The sequence below is a fragment of the Sceloporus undulatus genome, chromosome 5 (genome assembly GCF_019175285.1).
Source record: "Sceloporus undulatus isolate JIND9_A2432 ecotype Alabama chromosome 5, SceUnd_v1.1, whole genome shotgun sequence".
NCBI lineage: Eukaryota > Metazoa > Chordata > Lepidosauria > Squamata > Phrynosomatidae > Sceloporus > Sceloporus undulatus.
The window spans coordinates 19,339,611-19,359,936 of record NC_056526.1 but is presented as its reverse complement, the minus strand read 5'-3'; the positions used below and the strand labels follow the sequence as shown (position 1 = coordinate 19,359,936).

The window sequence follows — 20,326 nt, the reverse complement described above, 5'->3', positions numbered from 1 at the left end:
TAATAATAATAATAATACATTTTATTTATAGACCACTATTCCGCAATGATCATAGTGGTGTACAGTAAAAAATTGCAATAAATACAAAATACAATGTGACAGTTAAAGGAGGGAGAAGTCTCATCCTTCAGGCAGTCCCTGATGTTGCTGAGTCTGCCTGATCGCTCCCTCTGAGGCCGAGATGACAGTTGAGGAGGGAGGGGCCTCTTCCTTCAGGCAGTCCCCGATGTTGCTGGGTCTGCCTGATCGCTCCCTCTGAGGCCGAGATGACAGATAATAGTCACAGTGTATTATAAATCTGATGTGTTAAGGCACAGTAAGTATGTTGTAATTTATGTTGCAAGTACTTTCTCAGCCACTGTTGTCTTTGCAGAGGTTGACAGTCACTCAGACTCCCAGAAGTAGATTTACTTTGAGGTACCCAAGATATGAAGGGCATTAAGTTTGATCATCTTGAAATTTTTGAACTCACTGATTGTAGATCATCACATTAGAAAATAGACTGCTAGAGTGCAAAGAGAATTACATGGAGTGTGATCATTAAGAGGAAATTTTAAGTTAATGCAAATGCTAAACAAAGCAGGGTTAATAACCAGTGGCTGTCTTCTATGGCTAGGTTTTTGACCTTGTACAATGTGAACATAGCTGTATTCTTCACATGCAAGATGCCCACAGCAAAACTATGGCCTCTAATCTCTTAATAGGCATTCACCACTTAGCTCTGTAAAGGCAGGGTATCAGTGTCTCAAATGCCACTGGTAATGTGTTAATTGACAGCAACCTTTTGAGTCAATTAATTGGCAAAGTGTTTGTTATTACTGGATGCTAGTTCACCATCTCCTGTGCTTACAGTTGCTGCTACACTTTTTGCTACTGGCTAGTCATCTTTTTTTAAAAAGTGATTTTAATTATTTGTGTTTAAATGAGATCCTTTTTAAAACATCCTCCTTGCACTGTACTGAACAAAAAGCAGTGGAGGTGGAGCGATCTCTTGGGGCAACAACCATTTATCTGTGAAGTCGAAGGCTTTCATGGCCGGCATCCATAGTTTTTTTGTGGGTTTTTCGGGCTATGTGGCCATGTTCTAGAAGAGTTTCTTCCTGACGCTTTGCCAGCATCTGTGGTTGGCATCTTCTGAAGATGCCAGTCACAGATGCTGGTGAAACATCAAGAAGAAACTCTTCTAGAACATGGCCACATAGCCCGAAAAACCCACTAAAAATAACCATTTATCTCTTTTCATGATTAAGAGAATTCCTACTCTAGCTGCAGGTTGTTCAAAGGATTGACCTGTTCGGGTCTAAACCTTCCTACTCATTGTAAACAGACCTACACTAACACTTTTGATGATTCTAAGGCTGGGAAGTGGAAACAGACAGCATGTCTAAACTGTCATTTTTAAGAACTAGCAGCATATTCCATGAAGTGAACAATCTCTATAACTTTAGCTTGTTACATGTCTTGTACATAAGTCCTCAGACAGCTAAACAAATGTCCCCTGACTTTCAAATAGGTTATTCTTTGCAATATTCTGAGTAGGGGTCTGCATTTCCTTCACGATTCAGTAGGTACTGCAATCTGGCAACTAAGAAAATATGGATATACCTAGGTTAATAAAGTAGTTGTGTTCCTGGACATCATGTTTTTTAACAGCAAAATTGGTACCAGAAGTAGAAATAATGAGCAAAGAACAGGGATAGGTCCCTATATCACAAAAGAAGAAGAAGAAAAAAGAGCAATTCAACGTTTTACCCAAGTTTTATTCAAAACAAACAGTATGCACACATGAAATGAAACAACCAGCTAAAGTATGCCTCGCATAAGTGAACAAACATGTTTGAAACTTCTTCAGACCACTTGAAAGCTCTGTCCAAAATGCATTGTCTTTCTTTCACTACCTCCATTTTCTTATGACTTCCATTATGGTGGCCAAAATCATAGATCTATGTGTTTATAATATGCTGGGCATAGCTGGTGAGGGCAAGTTAATTCACTTTCCCTCTGTTTTGCTATTTGCTCATGCTCTAGAGGCAGTTGCAGTTTCATTGCCTGTTGTAAGCAGGCACAGACAACTAGGTTAGGACTGGCTGAGTAATATCCCATTCTTTCCTAGCTCAAACCTTATTGCACTGTTTACTTCAGACATGCTGCTGCAACTTGGCAACTGAACATCTGTGTTTCTCCAGTCCTTCAACATCCTTGCAGTAGTAATGCTGTTTAAAATTCCAGCTAGACAGAGGACAAGGAGGAAAAGATGCAGGGCTATGTGAGCAAAAAGAGACTTTGTGAAAAGGAGCTTCTTTATTAGAGGCTTTGCTAACTGAGGTATGCCTGTAGGCCAGTTCAGCTCAGATCAATTAGAAGGCCAGCTAATTTTGCTTTTGGTGTGAATCTGAATCTTGATCTGGAAATTAAAACCTTTATATTTCCTAGTCACTATCACTGGGAATAAAAGGGGACTGTAATTTTTTCTGTTTGTCAGAATTAGATGAAATATGTAAGCATACCAGCCACTTAGGAGGGCATTCCATCTGCCAAACTGCAAAGCATAGTTACATGAATGTTTGTACTATGTCTTTATATATTGTCTAAAGGAATTGCCAATCACTTTTGTTTCTTGGCAAAACTGGATGGAATTTGCATGGCTAGTTGTCCTTTCTGGGAGGATCAAGCCTACCAAGTTTCATGAAAAGCTGGGCAGGAGGGTTTATATTGCAGAGGTTTCTGGAACAGGATAAAGTTATCCTTACTAGGTTTTCTGTGTACAGTTGCTGTGAAAAATTAATATGGTATAGAAGTAGCCCTCGTTAATCAATCTAATATAATAAAACAATACTCTAAGATTATCACACCACCAATTCCTGCTGGGATAGACAGGGGTTTTAACCATAACCGATGGACCTTATCAGACAGACCCATGGCTGGACAGTAGGCAAGCCATATCCAATCCAGGCTTCTCCTGCAGCTTTTCAAGAATGTGATTTTCCAGTTCTTGAAAAGCTGTTGGAGAAGCTTGGACTGGATACGGGCTCCCTACTGCCCAGTATGGGGATGTCTGATAAGATCCGTCCATTACAATTACAACCTATGTCTATCCAAGCAGGGAATTGGCAGTGCAATAATCTCCACAGTTGTTGTTGATATTGTTGTTATTGGAATGGGGATGTTTACTCCTTGTTACCTTCTCTGTGTTTCGTTAATGTTCTGACAATTTTTATGAAAATGGTATATGTCAGAGTATTGTTCCTAGGAGAGAAACATGCAGAATTTCAGAAGAATAGGCAGAGACCTTTGGAGCTATTATGACTTTAAAAAGAGTTCAGGATTTTGTGTTCTGTTCAGTTGGCATCAAACTCACAAAAAGTGCAACAGGATGGATGAGATAATGGATATGGCAGTGACAGAGAAAGATTGCATTTTGCAAAGAAGCACTCAATGCCATGCTCCCCCAGGTATCATAGACTCTACAAAAACATGGTAAAGATTCCTATCCCTGGGAATAACAACCATAAAATAATAGTGAGCACTGGAATATTGCTCTGATATATTACTTCAGCATCACTCCTTCAAAGCATGAAATCCATGGTAACTTCATTTGCTAATAACAGAAGATGGATCTATCATTCACAAAAACATGCCCCTTCTCTCCCTTTCTTCTTTCCTTATATGGAAAGCTTGAAGGCAAATATATCCTTTTTTAGAGAAATTTGAACACACTTTATTTAATGGAGACACATTAAATCTATCTTCATTAAATCAAGAGTGTTCATGTTTGAATTTGGTCCATATTTGAGCAATCTTGCTTTAATTCAGACATATCCCAAATTGCTCCAGATCTACCCATTTATTTGTAATTTTTCCATATCCACAATATATATGTAATTATAAGCTGGGAGAACTATCATTTTTGGTAAGGGTCATAGCCAATTTTTGGGCTGAAGTGTTTTCAGAACTAGAAAGACAGTGCAAAATGTGAATAATTGTATGAGGTGGAGTGAGGGACTGAATCTAGATCAATATATAGAAACTTATTCCAGATGAGATGGAACCATTGTTGGTTGGGATCAGTCAAATAAGGAACAGGAGTGCTCCCTGGTTTTGACAAGGTGTTGTTAGTTTGTGTGTTTCCAACTTGTAGTGACCCTAAGGTGACCAACCCTATCATGGGGTTTTCTTGGCAAGCTTTGTTCAGAAGAGGCTTGCCTTTGCTTTCCTTTGAGGCTGAGTGTCATTTGCCCAAGGCCATCCAGTGGGTTTCCATGACTGAGTGGGGATTTGAACCCTGGTCTCCCAGGGTCCTAGTCCAACACCCAAACCACTACTCCACAGTTGTTCCTCATAAAAATACAGGTTTGCAACAAGGGGATCTAGTACTGCTTTGGAAGCTCATATGACAGCGACGACTATTTATAAGCTTAAGCTAGTATGTTTCATATGCAGGCAGACTTGAAGAAAACAGAGCTGGCCATTCATACATTATTAGATTACTGTAATACATGGAGCTGCTATTGAAAAGTTGGCCCAAAATGATGCTGATAGAATATCTGTTGGGAGTGGATAGATAGACCACATAGTATTCCACCTTCACTCTAGTTGTCAGTTTGTTTCTTAACTAGTCTTAGATCTTAGCACTAAAAAACCCTCACACCAGCTAACCTTAAATACACCCTCCTCCTGTATATGCACTTTTGTACATATCCTGCTCTGTGTCCAGGCCACCTAAAGTCCAGAGGTGGGGTACAAGAAACAGGACCTTTGAGGTGTGCTACTTATGCTGTGGAATGCTTGTGCAATGAACCCTTGTTATTGTTGTGTATCTTCAAGTCCGTTCTGAATTACAGAGACGCCAAGGCAAACCTATAGTAGTTTTTTTAAATGGATTTATTCAGAGGAGGTGTGCCACTGCCTTCCCCTAAAGGCTGAGATAATATGACCTGTTCAAGGTTGGAGGCTTGAAACCTGGTCCCCCAAAATTATAGTCCAAGATTCATTCTACTACCACACATTGGCTCACCCAATGAAGTCTACCTGGCACCATTATAGCTTACTTTTTACCTTTTGCTGAACACATTACTTTTTTTTGAAGGCTTGCAGTGATGGTGTAAACTGAGCATTGCTCTGGTATGTTTTTTCTTAATTATATGGTGGTACATGATTATTGCTTGTAATTTACCTTTTGCCATTCACTTTATTTTAATTATTTTTATTGTTCCAATTCTTTATTGTTTACCACTTTTAAAAAATGAAGAGAAAATCTAGCTGACTATACAGAAGTAAATAGCAAAATATTTGTTTTAGCAATGATTCATTCTTTAATTCTGCAATATAAATATACTATAATGGCTTAGAGAAGTGGAAACCATCCCTGTACATTACTTAAGTCTTCAGTCGTGATACCTGTATTGAGGTAAATTACTACACTGAATATAGTATGGCCTGACATTAAAATAAGTACTAAGTACACTTTTTTTTGTGGGATAGGAGGAAAGATAGACCAGCTGGCATGTACTCTTCCTAAGGAGCTGCGGGGGAAGGATATGCGCATGGTGCCCATGGAGATGTTTAACTACTGTTCCCAGCTGGAGGATGAGAACAGTTCTACTGTACTGGACAATATTGGCCCTCCTTGCAGTAAGGGAACATCTGCTCCCAAACCTAAAACAAGTCCTGAAGCAGAAGAGGAGCCCAGTGTGGGTTGCCCCCAGAAGCAAAGGTATCGGCCTGTCAGTGTGCGGCGGGCCATTGGCACAGTCATCATAGCTGGGGTGGTTTGTGGTATTGTGTGTATCATGATGGTAGTGGCAGCAGCTTATGGTTGTATTTATGCATCCCTCATGGCTAAGTACCATCGGGAACTGAAGAAGAGACAGCCATTAATGGGAGATACTGAGGGAGAACATGAGGAACAAAAGCAGATCTCCTCTGTGGCATGAATCTGGAAATCAGTGGCAGAAGAGAGCAGGATACAACAGAGGCCTATGGCCTGGGCAGTTTTGGCTTTTCCCAGACATACAGATGGACTGTGTTGCTTTCTCTTTGTTCAATTAGTCAAATATGCTTTGTCAGTATACCTGCCTCTGGTTCCGGTTCCTCTGACTTCCCTCTGTTCTCACATAGTTCCAGGGGAATAGACCGTAGTCAGACCTCAAATGCTCATCACTTCTCCTCTTTGCAGAAGACTCCCTGTTGATGATCTCATCTGGGGAACTCAGGCAACCTGGCATACTTTTCATCCTTCCTTCACTTCTTGACTTCTTTGCAAGTTCCCATAACATCACAGAACCTTTTGCAAGCAAAATGAGCAGCCAAAGGCATCAAGCCAAATCCTGTTAAAACAACTAAACTTCACGGGTCACTGTGAGTGGGGTCACTGACATTACCAGATGGCAATCTGCTCCTTCCCGCCAGCTATATTGGTTAAAGCAATTCATTTCACAACAACTCCAGGACCAATATAAATGAGTGCATTACAGCAACAGAGAACTTGACTTTCCTACATGGAACACTAGAAAGGAATGAATATTTTTTAGAATAAAAAGCAGTACTTCATACACGCACTCTGGCATGTGCCCTGGTCCACATATTAACTGTTTGGGAGAAACACAAGCTGATTACCTATCTATGTATACAAACATTCCTATACATACCTGTGTTCCATTGCTTACTACCTGTACATTCATATTTGTTAAACACTATAAAATGTACCAGCTTTCCCTCCTCATATGGATAATTTATGAATCCTGCAGTGATCATTTAAAAATACTAGAAAAGGAAAGATGGGACAGGAGAGGGAACATGGATGAATGCTAAAGGCATTTACTTTGGGAAAGTTAGTGTGCATGGTTCAAAAGGAAAAATGTTTTTCCCCAAGACGTTGGAGAATTAATCTAAAGGCTTTTACAGTTTTTGTGGCAAAAGTGGTCTCTAGGGACCTTATCACATTGGAGGAATCCTATTCAGGCACGGGATTTAAAGTAGATTTAAAGTAGAAAAAACCTGCAAATGTGGGAGGTTTTTCACACGACATTTCTGCAAACCAGAAATAACGTGAAAATAAAGGGGACGTAAAGGGGACAAAAATGACACCTTTTTACTTTCGGGAAGTCCCTAGGAGCCTTTAAGAGAAGAGCAGTCTTTCTGATCTCCTTAGTGAGTATGTTGGGGAGGAGCATGGAAATGGTTACAAGTATGTCAGACATGCTGGAGATCATAGCTGAAATCCTCAGTGTAGGCATATGTGTGGTTCCACATATGCACTGCAATGATCAGATGGGGAGAACTGGGGAAATATGAATGAAAAAACAATGAGGATCTGTGTAAAATGGAAGAAAGGAGAAGCTGTTCAGGGATCTGAAAATGTTAGTCAGCTCCTCACACAAACAGTTTGCTGGTACAGACACTCATATAATATTTTCACTTGTGGGTTAATATACCAAGAACCCACATAAGATTCCAACTAAAATATGGATAATATTAATGTTCTGGGAAACATCTATGGACATTATACATGAATGTACATAGACACACAAAGGCAAAATATCTGAGCACATGCATTTGCACATTACTCATTGACCATTTTTACTCTGAATATCTTTAACAGGTCTTCAGCACTTCACATTAGTCTCATCTCTTTTCAAACTGATGGCAGAGGTTCAGGGGGAGGAGGAGAACCTACATAAGGACTCATTTTATATCAGTGAAAGTGGGATAAAGTGTTGTCTCCAGGGGAGAGTACATATTGCCATGGTAACCTGCTCTAGCCCGTCACAGCGGGTATTCCTGGGATAGGAAGATGACACGAGAGGTCGTGCAGCCGCAGTTTTTGTGGATACTGTGATCCTTGCAGTCATGAAACAACCTGGCAGCTGGCCCAGATTCTGAAATATCTCTCCAGCAACTCAGGAGCAGAGCCCAGTTGGGCAGGGACCAGGTCATCAGAGTTCTTCCTTCTTCTTCTTCTTTTTTTTTGGGGGGGGGATATTTTGATGCCTTTAGATGATCTGTAGTTCTTTCTTTGGCTGTTCCTGATGGTTCTGAACAAAAGCAGTGCTCACTGCCTTTTAATTCATGCCCAAATGCTCTGTCAGCAAACAGGAACACTGTGAAAGACTTGATATTCCATCCAGGGAGCAACAATCAACCTTTTCCCCATGCTATTTGCCAAGGACTACCAGATCAATATATATATATGAACATACTTCTTGAGCAGAAAAAAAAATCCAATGGAACTTCAGGGAGGCCACTGTGGGAAATTGACTGTGGCGTTTCAGTTTATGAGGCATGTGAAGAAAGTCAACATCAATGCAAGGAACAAATCCACAAATGGAGGATAAAGATTGTCTCATTATATACCATCTTTATAGTGCAGTTCCTCCAAACACCCAGCTCCACTTCTGCTTTATCCCAGGCTGATGGGCAATCTAGCCAGTGTGTCTATGTCTGTATTGTTCCTACTATTTATATACCCAGCAAAAATGTATTAGCATTCTGCTTGCTGGATATATGACTCCAGTGTTACTGTCTTTATCTTCCCAAAGGAACTTACCTCTGTAACATACTGGACAGCACAATCATACTTGAAATGGGACTTATGTCAGAGCTGTATATTTATAGATTTCTATTTTACTTGTAAGGAATAATGATGACGTTTGCACAAATTAAATGATGTGTGCATGTGTATTTAGGGGATGAGAAGCACTGGGAAAAAAATATCAAAAGGAGGTGAGAGAAGGGAAAATCCCCTTCCTCTTCCCATCCCCTATTTTCACCTATGACACGTTTCCCTTGTTGCCAATAATACTTTGTTTTCCATGTTTTGTATTTTTAGTTACAACCTTACACTTTGTTCTGATTTCTCATTGAAATAGTATTGAGCTGACCCTGATACTTCCATATTTAGAAATTCACATATGAAAAAGGGAAGTATGTGAAGGGACAAAGAAATAGTTTGTTGAACAAAGTAGAGGATGATGAATGGATATTGGTTGGTTCCAAAGATATTGGAACATTTTGGGAGTACAATTGCCTATGGAGAAATTCCATAGATCGCTTCTCGGCCTTTTGGCTAAGATCAAGTGGAGAAATTCTTCAGTGACTGGAAAATGCAATAAATCGATCTGAAAAATGTCCTCTTGAACTCACTGGGAACCTGTGCCTTCAGCTGTGATTGGGAGTTCTAGAGCATAAATAATTTACCACTCTCGACTTAGGTCTAGGAAGTTCTAAGACCCCCAGAATTGATTTAAAATATCTTACATCTCATCATCTTCCTACCACATTGGCCAAGATCTACATGCTGAGAACACAAGAATTTAGAATATCATTGTTCTTGAACTGATGCTGCTAGTACTTATTGTAGCCATGGAGAGTGCAAAGTTGGGATTTCCAAATTCATACCACATATTCCATAAGAATAGAAGTTCACATGTAGAATGGTTCAGAACTGCTGTTCAAGTGGAACTGGGAAGATAAATACCTCAGCAGTGGGGCCCTTCAGCAGAGTTGGTATAATCCTTCTAGTATGCATGGCTATAACAAAGTACTTAGAATAAATCAAAAACACTACCAGAAATGCATGGACGTGTAGCATATTGTAAAGGAGATTTTTTCCCCAGGAGATCAGTGATATGATGACACCAGTGTTAGAATTGGTATATACAAAAAGTATTTTCACAAACAATAAAAACAATGCACATTTCTTATTAATGTGGCACTTTGAAAGATTATTGTTGCATGGTCTAACATGAGAAACAGCTGTTGTAACTTCAAACAGAAGTCTCTAACTATCCAGCTATTAATTCTAATAATCTAAGTACTGTAAAGCTTTTAAAAAGATCTCTTCGTATATACAGATCAGGTTTAAAAACAGATGCCCATGACATCACTGAAAATGAAACAGCCTGCTTTACTGGCTTGACCTGTTCCAATAAAAAGTGATTTGAAGTTAATTAGAAATGTGAAAATGTTGCAATATTAACATTCATAATGCATGCACATGTGACATTACTGCAGAAATTTGCATGCATAGAATTTCAATACAAATTTCAATATCACTTGTGAAAATGCTCTTTGTTTGCTCCAGGCTTTCAGGTGCAGATAACAAATAGCTAAGTAGATACAACAAAAATGACTCTTGGTAGTTGGCCAGAAGCCACAATGAAGGACAATTCTACCAATAAAGGTGTCATAGACAAGAAATGTGCTCTCCTGCATTGGTAGGTCAATACAACAACCAGGGAAAATGTATCTCTCTAATAGAAAGACCCAGGAAAACAGAGGTAGGCACAGTTCCTGGGGAGGGTGGCAAGAGGGATGGACAGATGGCGCATCCAATCCTTTTTCTTTCTGTTAGAATTTAAGGAAGAACAAGTTTTTTTAAAAAAAGAAAGCAGCTGAAGGTATATTATATTTCTGGCTTGTTGTTTTAGAATAATAATAAAGAATGTATTTTCCTAAGCACCCTATGTTTTAAATTTATTTTGTGGAAATAATACACTCCCACTCCACTGGAAATTTCCTGTAGGAATTGCATAAGAACAACAAGGTTTTTGACATAAGTGTGATATCCCCCAATACACAAGACACTGAAGAAATCAGAAATAAATCTAAGCCAATTGCTTAATTTTGATTAAATCATATCCCTCTGAAGAAAACAGGGTAGATTTGTTACAGCAAAAGAATAAAACACAGGTTGAATCTCTCTTATCCCTCAGTGAAGGTTTCCAGCACGGGAACATCTACCAAGGCATGTGAAAAAGACCCTAGGATTATAGTCTAAATTATGAACTAAAGACAGCAGCATGATGAAGATGAAAAAGAAAGGTTAATGTGGTATTAAGCTGCATCAATAGAACAATAATTATCACATCAGAAAAAGTAAAAATCTATTTTATTCTCCATCAGTCAGGCTGTATCTGGAGTACTGTGTCCAATTCCACATGCCATATTGTTTTTTCTAGGAAGAACGGAACATGTTTGGAGGAGGACAGTGAAGATAGTCAGTGGTATCATATTTATATGCCTTCCTTCTATTTCCCAACCATTAGAAGGACAGTGGTAAAAATGCATGTATAGATCCATCCCCCTTCAATGTAAATTGTACTTTCAGATCTCTCACTTCCAGCATATGGGATTGTACCTTTCTGACTCTTTTTTGTTTTCTCTTTCTTTCATCATCATCATCATCATCATCATCATCATGCTCTGTCCCTTTTTTGCCTTTCCATGAGCAGCTGCTCTTCAAATATTCCTTTCTCTCATCTTCTCAACTGTCATTTCTCAGCTGTCACAGACAATTCCAACCCCCACAGACCATCTGCCTTCTAAAAGGGTAGCTCTCCTCCACAAACGGGGCTATTATTTTGCCATTCTATGGCTTGACACAAATCCAGGCCATTTGAGACAGGGACATATAATGGTACTTTTGGTTGGATCCAAATTTAGATACAAGGTTCAATCTAAATTAGCTAGCCTTTAGGCTAACCAAAGGTAATCCTTGGTTAACCAGGGATATGAAGGATACAAAGAAAGCAACATCTACTTGCTTAGAAACTGAAAATATTTTCCCTGAAGCCATGTGGCCCTTACAATGAAAAACTGTAGTAAGTCCCAGCACTACGAAGAAGTATTATAGAGAACCCGAGAATTACTTTTCTTTTTAACATATGTTACATGGGAACAGCTACAGCTCAAATGGCTCATGTTTGTCAACACAGCATTGCCATCAATATTAACAGAACCATAACTTCTGGAACCCTGTCCACACTCCTTCCTCTTCCCCATGGGAAGGAGCAACATCCTAGTTCAATATCGAGTACCTTTAGAAAAAAGTATCAGGGCTTGGAAAGACCTCTTCCTGAGGACTTGCACAGATGCTGCCCATTGAAATAGACAGTACTGGGTGAGATGAACAAATCACACAGCAGAAGGAAACTCCATATGTTTAAGGAACAAATAGAATACAGTAATTGTATTGTATTTAAGTGCTGCGCTCATCCCCCCCCCCTTTTGGTTCATTATTTAAAAAGCATCTTTTAAAAAACGGGAGAATTATATTTTCCTATGTACTTCACACATCCTCACTAGTACACATGTTTAGTCTACAATCTGCTCTTGAAGCATGTGAAGGCGCAAATTCTGCAAATACCACTGCCAGAATAAAACCATAAAATATTGCACAGGTATTTTAAAATAGCATGAGTTCTGAGCAGAACTGAGGCAACTCATAGAATCATAGAGTTGGAAGAGACCACAAAGATCATCCAGTGCAACAGAAAGAGAGAAGAGCTGATAAAAATGGTAAGGGCTTACTAGTAGAGCCAGAAAATAACACCCAAACCCAAAGCAGCAGGAAGATATTCTTCTGCTACTATGCTGATCTGTGTAATCACAGAGCATAGCTCTGTTAGAATAAAGAAAGATAAATATACCCAACACAAATATGCAATAATTTCACAAAGATGCTATGGAATTTTACAAACATGCTATGGATTTTCACAAACATGCTATGGATTTTACTGCTGTAATATTGCAACTATCTTAGATCGTTTTAAAAGATTATGATAAATCCATGAAGATTAGATCTATTAATAGCTGCTAGTCATAATGGCTATATGAAAATACCACATTCATACACAATACAGCACTAAACACCAGTTGCTTAGGAACATCAGTGAGAGAGGGTTATTGCCTTCATGCTGTTCTTCAAAGCCTTATGGTGGGCTACGCTGGAAAACAAGACACTGGACTATATTGACCTTCAGATTGATCCAACAGAGCTCTTCTGAGGTTTGTATAATGTACTATGGGTTCTTATGTTTCAATTTACTCAAATACATGAGATATATTAATGTGTGTTCAATCATGGCTGTTTATGACTTAATCCAAAAAAATGTACTGTGTGTGTTGTGTGCCTTCAAGTCATTTCTAACTTATGGAGACCCCAAGGCAGCCCTATCATGGGTTTCTCTTGGCAAGATTTCTTCAGAGGAGGTTTGCCATTGCTTTCCTCTGAGGCTGAGAGTGTGTGACTTGCCTAAGGTCACCCGGTGGGTTTCATGGCTGATCTAGTTTATTCAATTTATTATTCATCAGCCTATTTGTTACTAAGCACCCTAGTAAACCATATTAAGATCCACAACCAATACCACAATGTTTTTATCCTTCAGGTGCTCTATCAGAAATCATTAATAAAAAGGCTTCATTGCTTCTACTCTTTACCAGCAACCAGCCAAATGGTTATTTACAAGCCTGGAATATGACATATTTGTATGCATACGTATAAAAACTGCATAGCCACTCCATCCAAATCACTGCATAAATTATCAACTGCTGCAGTCTGCATGCAGAGAAGATCCACAGAAACAATATAGTTGGGTACAAAAATAGTGCAAACCTAGGCAATGCACTATCTACATAACCAGGATATAAGGCCTAGCACTCATACTCCGATTGATGCCTTTAAATACAGCAGAAGTAGAATATGTCCTATATATTAGAAGTCCTATGTACACAGAGGTGCACCATAGCAGTGCCCACTTTGGCTACCAAAACAGCTCCACTCACAGAGGAAATGCACTGCAAATAGACATTTGAAAAGGGTGGGGACTATTATCAGTGTCAATCCCAGAGAAAGGAAGGAGAAGAAATTAAAAGTGAAAAGTTGAAAGCCCAGCACATGACTCTTCCTCTATCACATCTGTGAATCCTGGAGCGTGAGAGTAATTGTCTGAAATGAGTCAGACCAAAGGCAAAAGGAAAGTGTTGCCATAGAAACTACTCTCCCTGCTCTAATTCTGCTTAGAATTAAAACGATATCAAATAATTTGGGAGCAAAAGGGAATGTGGCAAAGTCCATGGGTTGTCATTTCCAAATGTCCTGCAGTCTGTGAGCTTCCTCTGGGCTGCAAAGTCTTTATTTTCCCCTTTAAGCATGACAACAGAAACAATCAAGAGACAAACTGACAAGGACAGCAAGAGACAGATAACCCTGAGCTAGACAGCCTCTGCTGCATGAGAGATTAAACTAGCTCCTGGGCTGGAATCCCAAATCTGGAATGGGCTTGAAGCCAATGGACTGGAAATGTAGGTTTCTCAAGGACCCCCGTGAAAGTGGAAAAAAACACAAAACCACTGGCTTTTTTTCTACCCAAGAGAGCACCTCTATAGGAAACTTTAGGACCTCCAGCGCAACTCTATGGCCAACATCTGCCTAAGGTTGACCATAGAATCATGGTGGGGGACCAACAAATGGCTAAAGAAGTGTTTTCTCTAGGAATCTCTAGGTCACCCAGCACAACTCTATGGTCATCTTCCAGAAGAATTTCTCTGGAGGACCGTAAGATTCCTTGAGAGAACAAATTAATCAAATCCATAAATAATCAAATCTGCAAAAGTCAAATCCACAAATGTGGAGGGCCGACTGTATTACTGAAAGACTCGTAACAGAAAGGACCACAGCAACCTCCAACATCCTCACTGCCCTTTCCCAAAAGTGAAGAGGAAATTTACAAATCACATTCCCTTCCTAACAACACAGGAATGTTACAGGCCAAAAAGCTATTTGACATCTGGACTCGGCTGGTATTTGATTACATAGGGTGCATCTAAACTGTAGAAATAATGCAGTTTGCTGTAGCTCCATGCTATGGAATCCTGGGATTTGTAATTCTTGAAGCTCTTCAGTCTTTGCTGCCAAACAGTGCTGGTGCTTCACAAAACTGTTCAGGCTTCTGTAGGACGGAGTCATGGCAGTTAATGTGGCGTCAAACTGCATTATTTTTAAAGTGCAGATTTGCCCTTAGTTATAGTACTATATAGCTACAGTTAAACACTACTACCTGACTCAGGCTGTTCTGGTACTGACAGCTTTCAATCACCCAGTACATGAGGCGGTGGGAGATAGGATAGAAACAAGCCCCATAAATTAAGAACTTGTGTCAAATTAAGGAATATCATAGAGCTTGCAATGCTTTGCACTGTGTATAAGAACAGGCATTCTGGTTTACATTTTTTCCCTGCAGCACATTTCTTGCTTTTGAAATTCATCTAAATTCAGAAATAGTTTGTCAAGTGCCATGCAGGGCAGCTGTTTAGAAAAAACTGAACTCCCTTTGCCAATATAGCTCATGGTGCCCCAAGGCAAAGCTATCGCAAGGTTTTATTGGAAAGATTTGTTCAGAGGGGGGTTGTCTTTCCCTTCCTCTGATGCTGAGAGAGTGCAACTTGCCCAATGCCACCCAGGCTGCATTTGCACTGCAGAAGTAAGCCAGTTTGACACCACTTTAACTTCCATGGCTCAATGCTATGGGATCCTGGCATCTGTAGTTTATTGTGGCACCACAGCTATCTGATAAAGAAGTCTAAATATCTCACAAAATTACAAATCCCAGGATTATAGAGCACTGAGCCATGACTGTTAAAGTGGTGCCAAACTGGATTTTTTCTGCAGTGCATATGAAACCCCAGTAGGTTTCCATGACCAAACAGGGATTGAAACCCTGATCTCCAGAGTTACGACCAGCATTCAAACTACTACATCAGATTGGCTCTGTTGCCTTCAATTTATTGAGCAATAAAAAAGACCCTTTGATGAAGAGAGAGAGGTGGTTTGAGGAAACAGAAAAAGGAATGCTCCTGAGATCTGGAAATTCTTTATACTTGGGAGGGCTGATGGACTTTGGATGATAAGAACATGAAATGCAAACCCTATATGCAGCAGCAATTAAAAGCAACTCTAAAATATACAACACACTCATGTGCATACACAGAGTTTGTACATGCCTGGAATAATGATAAGATGCCAAGCAAATAACTCACTTGAGAAGGTCACACAGTAAAAGAGACATCATATACACAGACTAAGGAGACAGCCGAACTCCCACATAGATTCCAGCAGTTTCACTGGGACCTTAAATCTGTCAGCAGCTGCAATGTAACTGCAGCAGTTTTCCCCAGTGAAGAATAAAGCCCCAGGTTATTGATTCACATGAGAGAACAGTTAGTAACATTAGTTGGAGTGGGGTTAGGAAATCCAGATATTATACAACTTCACATTTGTCATATGTAGAGCTGATTTTTGCTAGCAAAAGGCTCTAGGCTTATCTCTCTTGAGACAAAATAGCCTCAATTAAACTATAATTAATGATGAAGTCTTAGTTAATGTTTGCACAGTGATCGAAAAGATGTTAGGCACAGTATAGTAGCTAATGGTTTCTTAATTCACTAGAAAAATCTTAAATCACTAGAAAAGGTACTGTAGAGGCCGCAGCAGTCAAAGCTCTCACTATGTAGTTTTGTTCTAGAAATCACCACACTGAACTCTTGGTTAGATTGAAACAATATTCAGCATTTTCAAGGCACAAAATGCCAAGGGAGAAAGGTTTAATTGTGCAGTATGAAAATATTATTTTATTGACAATTTCAGATCAATATATAATATATAATACTGCACCTTGTAGATCAACCTGATCCTTCAGTCTCTACCAGCCCATTTCCAATACAGTCCACAACACAACACAACACAACATTGGCCATCTCCCTTCAACTCCTTCATCTTAAAGTGAAATTCACAAAAGTCTATATTAGATCACCTACCTGTATACAGTGGACCCTTGTTATACGCTGGGGTTTGGTTCCAGGAACCCCCGTGAATAACAGAATCTGTGTATGCTCATTAAATACAGTGGCATAGCAAAATGGTGTCCCTTATATAAAATGGGAAAATCAAGGCTTGATACTTGAAACTTACACTTTTTTTGAATATTTTCAAGCCATGAATGCTTGAATCTGTGTATAAAAATCCATGGATAAAGAGGGCCAACTGTATATCTCCCATGCAAGTTCATCTTTGTTATAAATAAGTGCCACCATAAAAACATGTAAGTGACCAGGAATTTGGCTGTTAGGACTTCTTTGAAATGTTTAATGTCAGCATGAAGAACTGAGGTTTTTTTCTTGAGCCAACATTTATTCTCTACTCTTCCTAAAACCCATAAATTTCTTCTCTTGTTGTCTCCTAATATCTACCATAGTTTAACTATCTGATCATCAATCACTACCTTACTTTTACAACAATTTGATTTTGGAGAGGAAAAGAAGAACATTTATATGGATGCCTGCAAACTGCATGCTGTATTCTTATCTGCATTTGTGGACAAACATCTCTGCCAGGTAATACACTGAACAGCATAAAAATAGAATGAATCGAACGTTTTCTGTTTTAGGTTTGTTTCAGAAATTGCTCTTTCAACAACCTTCAATGGAAAAAGTAAATAACAAGGACTTCAAAGGATGCTAAGCATCCCAACTTTGTAGCCAAGGTTGCATGTTAACCCCCTTTTGACCAACTCTGGGAACTCCATGCTCTGGAATGAAAATTAACAGATGCATGGGGGGTGTTGCTGTTGCTGTGAGAAGTGGACGTGTAAAAAGAAAACAAATCAGAAAAAAAGCATAGGTTTTGTTGGTTGAAAGAATCATGACACTGCAACTATACACACGAGCAACTCAAAGCTAGTTTGGTTTTTACACTTTTTGGTGACATTTTGTCCATTGAAATGAACCTTTACCAGTTTTGATACCATTTCATACTCAAAAAGGGGGAATCTGTATCCCCAACATAATGCCGCAAGCGAACTGAAACAAGATCCTACCTGCAGCGATTGCTGTCTTCCCATCCACAGTCACAGTCACGGAGGTGCTCACTGTTATCCCCTCAGGCTGACCTCCTTCTGTCAAGAAATAAAAGTAACAGATTCAGTTCTTGAGCCTATATACTTAGGCGAGTGGGTCTCAAAACTGTCACACTGTTAACGCCTTTCAAAACCAAGTACAAAACTCAAATACAGGGAGACCTAGTCCTCACAGACAGCAGCTGAAGCGGAGAACTGGAACCTAGATGGTGCCTCTAGCAAGAATCTAGGTGGCACCTCTTCCAAGTTGGTGATGTTTCAACTGATTGGCACTCCACCAGAGAAAATAAATCCTATACTTATAGGTTGCATCCATGCCGCATAAACAATCCAGTTCAACACTGCTTTAACTGCCATGGCTCAAGGCTAGGGAATTCTGAGAATTGTAGTCTGTTGGGGCACCAGAACTCTATGACACAGAAAGCTAAATGGCTCACAACACTACAGTTCCCAGAATTCCATAGCACTGAACCATGTCAATAAAGCAGTATCAAACAGGATTATTTCTGCAATGCAAATGCAGCCCAGGGACGTAGCCAAGGGGGGGGGTTCTTGGGGTCCGGACCCCCCCCTCCGGTTAGATAAATGAATGGGGTGGCCGCCCGGCACACGCGCCCCATTATCATGGTGGCACGTAGCCTGGCACCCGCACCCCCCCTTCCCAAAATCCTGGCTACGTCCCTGTGCAGCCTTAGAAAACTAAAGGTCATTGATGTACTAGCCTAGGCCCTTTCTCCTGCTAGCTAAGTGCCAAAATGTTTCCCATGTGGAATTATGCAACCATTGGTTCTTCCACCTATAGCTTGAAGTGGTATAGTCCAGACACAGCTCTACCATTTGAGCTGTTGTTTCTCAGAGCTAGATAAAAAAAAAAAGTCTGTAGATTCTGTTCTGAGCCTTGCTGACCAATGATATCACCCTGATTGCTTAATTGGATTTTTAATTTGTAGTCATACCAAGTTATTTTTTTAATATCTGCATTTCCAAAACCAAACCAAGATTCCTATTGGCTTATTAATGAACTAGCTCTAGTTGTAGAGGGATCTTGTAGCACCTTTGAGACTAACTGAAAGAAAGAAGTTGGCAGTATGAGCTTTCGTAGACTTCAGTCTACTCTACAAAAGATCATGCTGCCAACTTCTTTCCTTCAGTTAGTCTCAAAGGCGCTACAAGATCTCTTGACATACTGATTCTACAAACTAACATGGCTATATCTTTGAATTCTAGTTCTAATTGTGTTTTTTCTTGTTAGAAAAAAGAGGGCCGGACATAAGGTGCTGAGAAAGAAAAAGCACAGGGAACTGCCAAAGGACTCTGAGATCTCTCTTTCCACCTTTTTAGCGTGAGCTGTAAAATTGCCTATGAAGGTTTATGAGCAATAGTCACTGTATACTGCTTCAGATATTTATTCCATTCCCTGATATAGGACCCTAAATACCATCAGCAGGAATCTATTATGAGCCTCACTATTGCTCCAAATGAAATTTCATAGAAATAAATACCATAGGCTTTAGTTGGAAGGGATGCTGGTAGGCCTAACTGGTTGCTAAGGACAACCATGGATGTTCATTCAACTGTCTGCAGTTTGTATGGAATTTAGTTAAGGATTGGTACAGTTTAGTAGCTACTTTCTCCCCCATCTACATGTGTAACCCAAGCTGCCCTTCATCATGACCAAGGAAATTTTTATTTAAGGTCCTTAAATGCCCGAAAGCTCAAACTTGCTTAATTATCAAAAATGGCTGCTGCCTACATCTGTCACTAGATATGCATCTATTTCTCATACACCCACTACTTCCATTATAGAAAATGCAAGAATTTTTAAATTTATTTTATATCCCACCTTTCCCCTGACATGGGACCTAATGTGGCTTATGGCAAGGCTAAGACAAGATAAAGCTAAAAGCCCAATGATTTGGAAAAAAAATTAAAAGACAATTAACCAAGATATCTTATTGAAATGAAATTAATTTTAAAAAGTACAAAATAATTTAAAAACATTAACATTAAAGATACATATTCAGCACATACACACCTAAAAAGACTCCCCACAACTATTTCACTATCAAATGACTGTTGCAGGACCTCTTGTGGATACCAAACTCTGTGGATGCTCAAGTCCCATTAAACACAATGGTATAGGAAAACGGTGACCCTTATATAAAACGGCAAAATCAAGGTTTATTTTTTTTAATTTATATGTTTTAAAAATATTTTCAAGCAGTGGATGGTTGAATCCGTCGATAAGACATCTGTGGATAGGGAAGGCTGATTGTAAAAAGGTATTTGCTTGCTGGCAACCACAGAGAAGGGAATTCGACAGCTGTTTCCTGTGTCATTACCAGACAGGCCTTTGAATAATAATAATAATAATAATAATAATAATAATAATAATAATATTTATTTGTATCCCACTCTTTCCCCAGAACTGGGACTCAGAGCGGCTGCACAATATTAAAAGAACAATGCAATTAAAAACATACAAAAAGGGTGCATTAAAAAGGAATTAAATCATTACAATGTTAAAACAGATAGCTAGTAAAAAAATAAAATACATTTAAAAATATTAAACTGAATATGAGACTTTAAAAAGGAATTAAATCATTACAATGTTAAAACAGATAGCTAGTAAAAAA

General features: G+C 39.3%; 2 protein-coding genes across 4 annotated transcripts in view; one reads left to right on the top strand and one right to left on the bottom strand.

The window, feature by feature from the left end:
• The window catches only part of LRTM2 (leucine rich repeats and transmembrane domains 2), a 57,300-nt gene extending 48,267 nt beyond the window's left edge, over positions 1-9,033 (top strand). For all 3 annotated transcript variants that reach the window (XM_042470129.1, XM_042470127.1, XM_042470128.1), the window contains one exon: positions 5,482-9,033. In XM_042470129.1, the coding sequence (XP_042326063.1) occupies positions 5,482-5,933 (452 nt within the window). In that variant the 3' untranslated portion in view covers positions 5,934-9,033. The remainder of the gene's footprint in view (positions 1-5,481) is intronic.
• A 1,020-nt stretch (positions 9,034-10,053) lies between these two features.
• Positions 10,054-20,326, bottom strand: part of LOC121930893 (voltage-dependent calcium channel subunit alpha-2/delta-4-like) — a 113,873-nt gene continuing 103,600 nt past the window's right edge. The window contains exons 23-24 of the mRNA XM_042467857.1: positions 17,652-17,729; positions 10,054-10,344 (exon numbers count right to left, since the gene is read on the bottom strand). Of these exons, the coding sequence (XP_042323791.1) occupies positions 10,220-10,344; positions 17,652-17,729 (203 nt within the window). The 3' untranslated portion in view covers positions 10,054-10,219. The remainder of the gene's footprint in view (positions 10,345-17,651; positions 17,730-20,326) is intronic.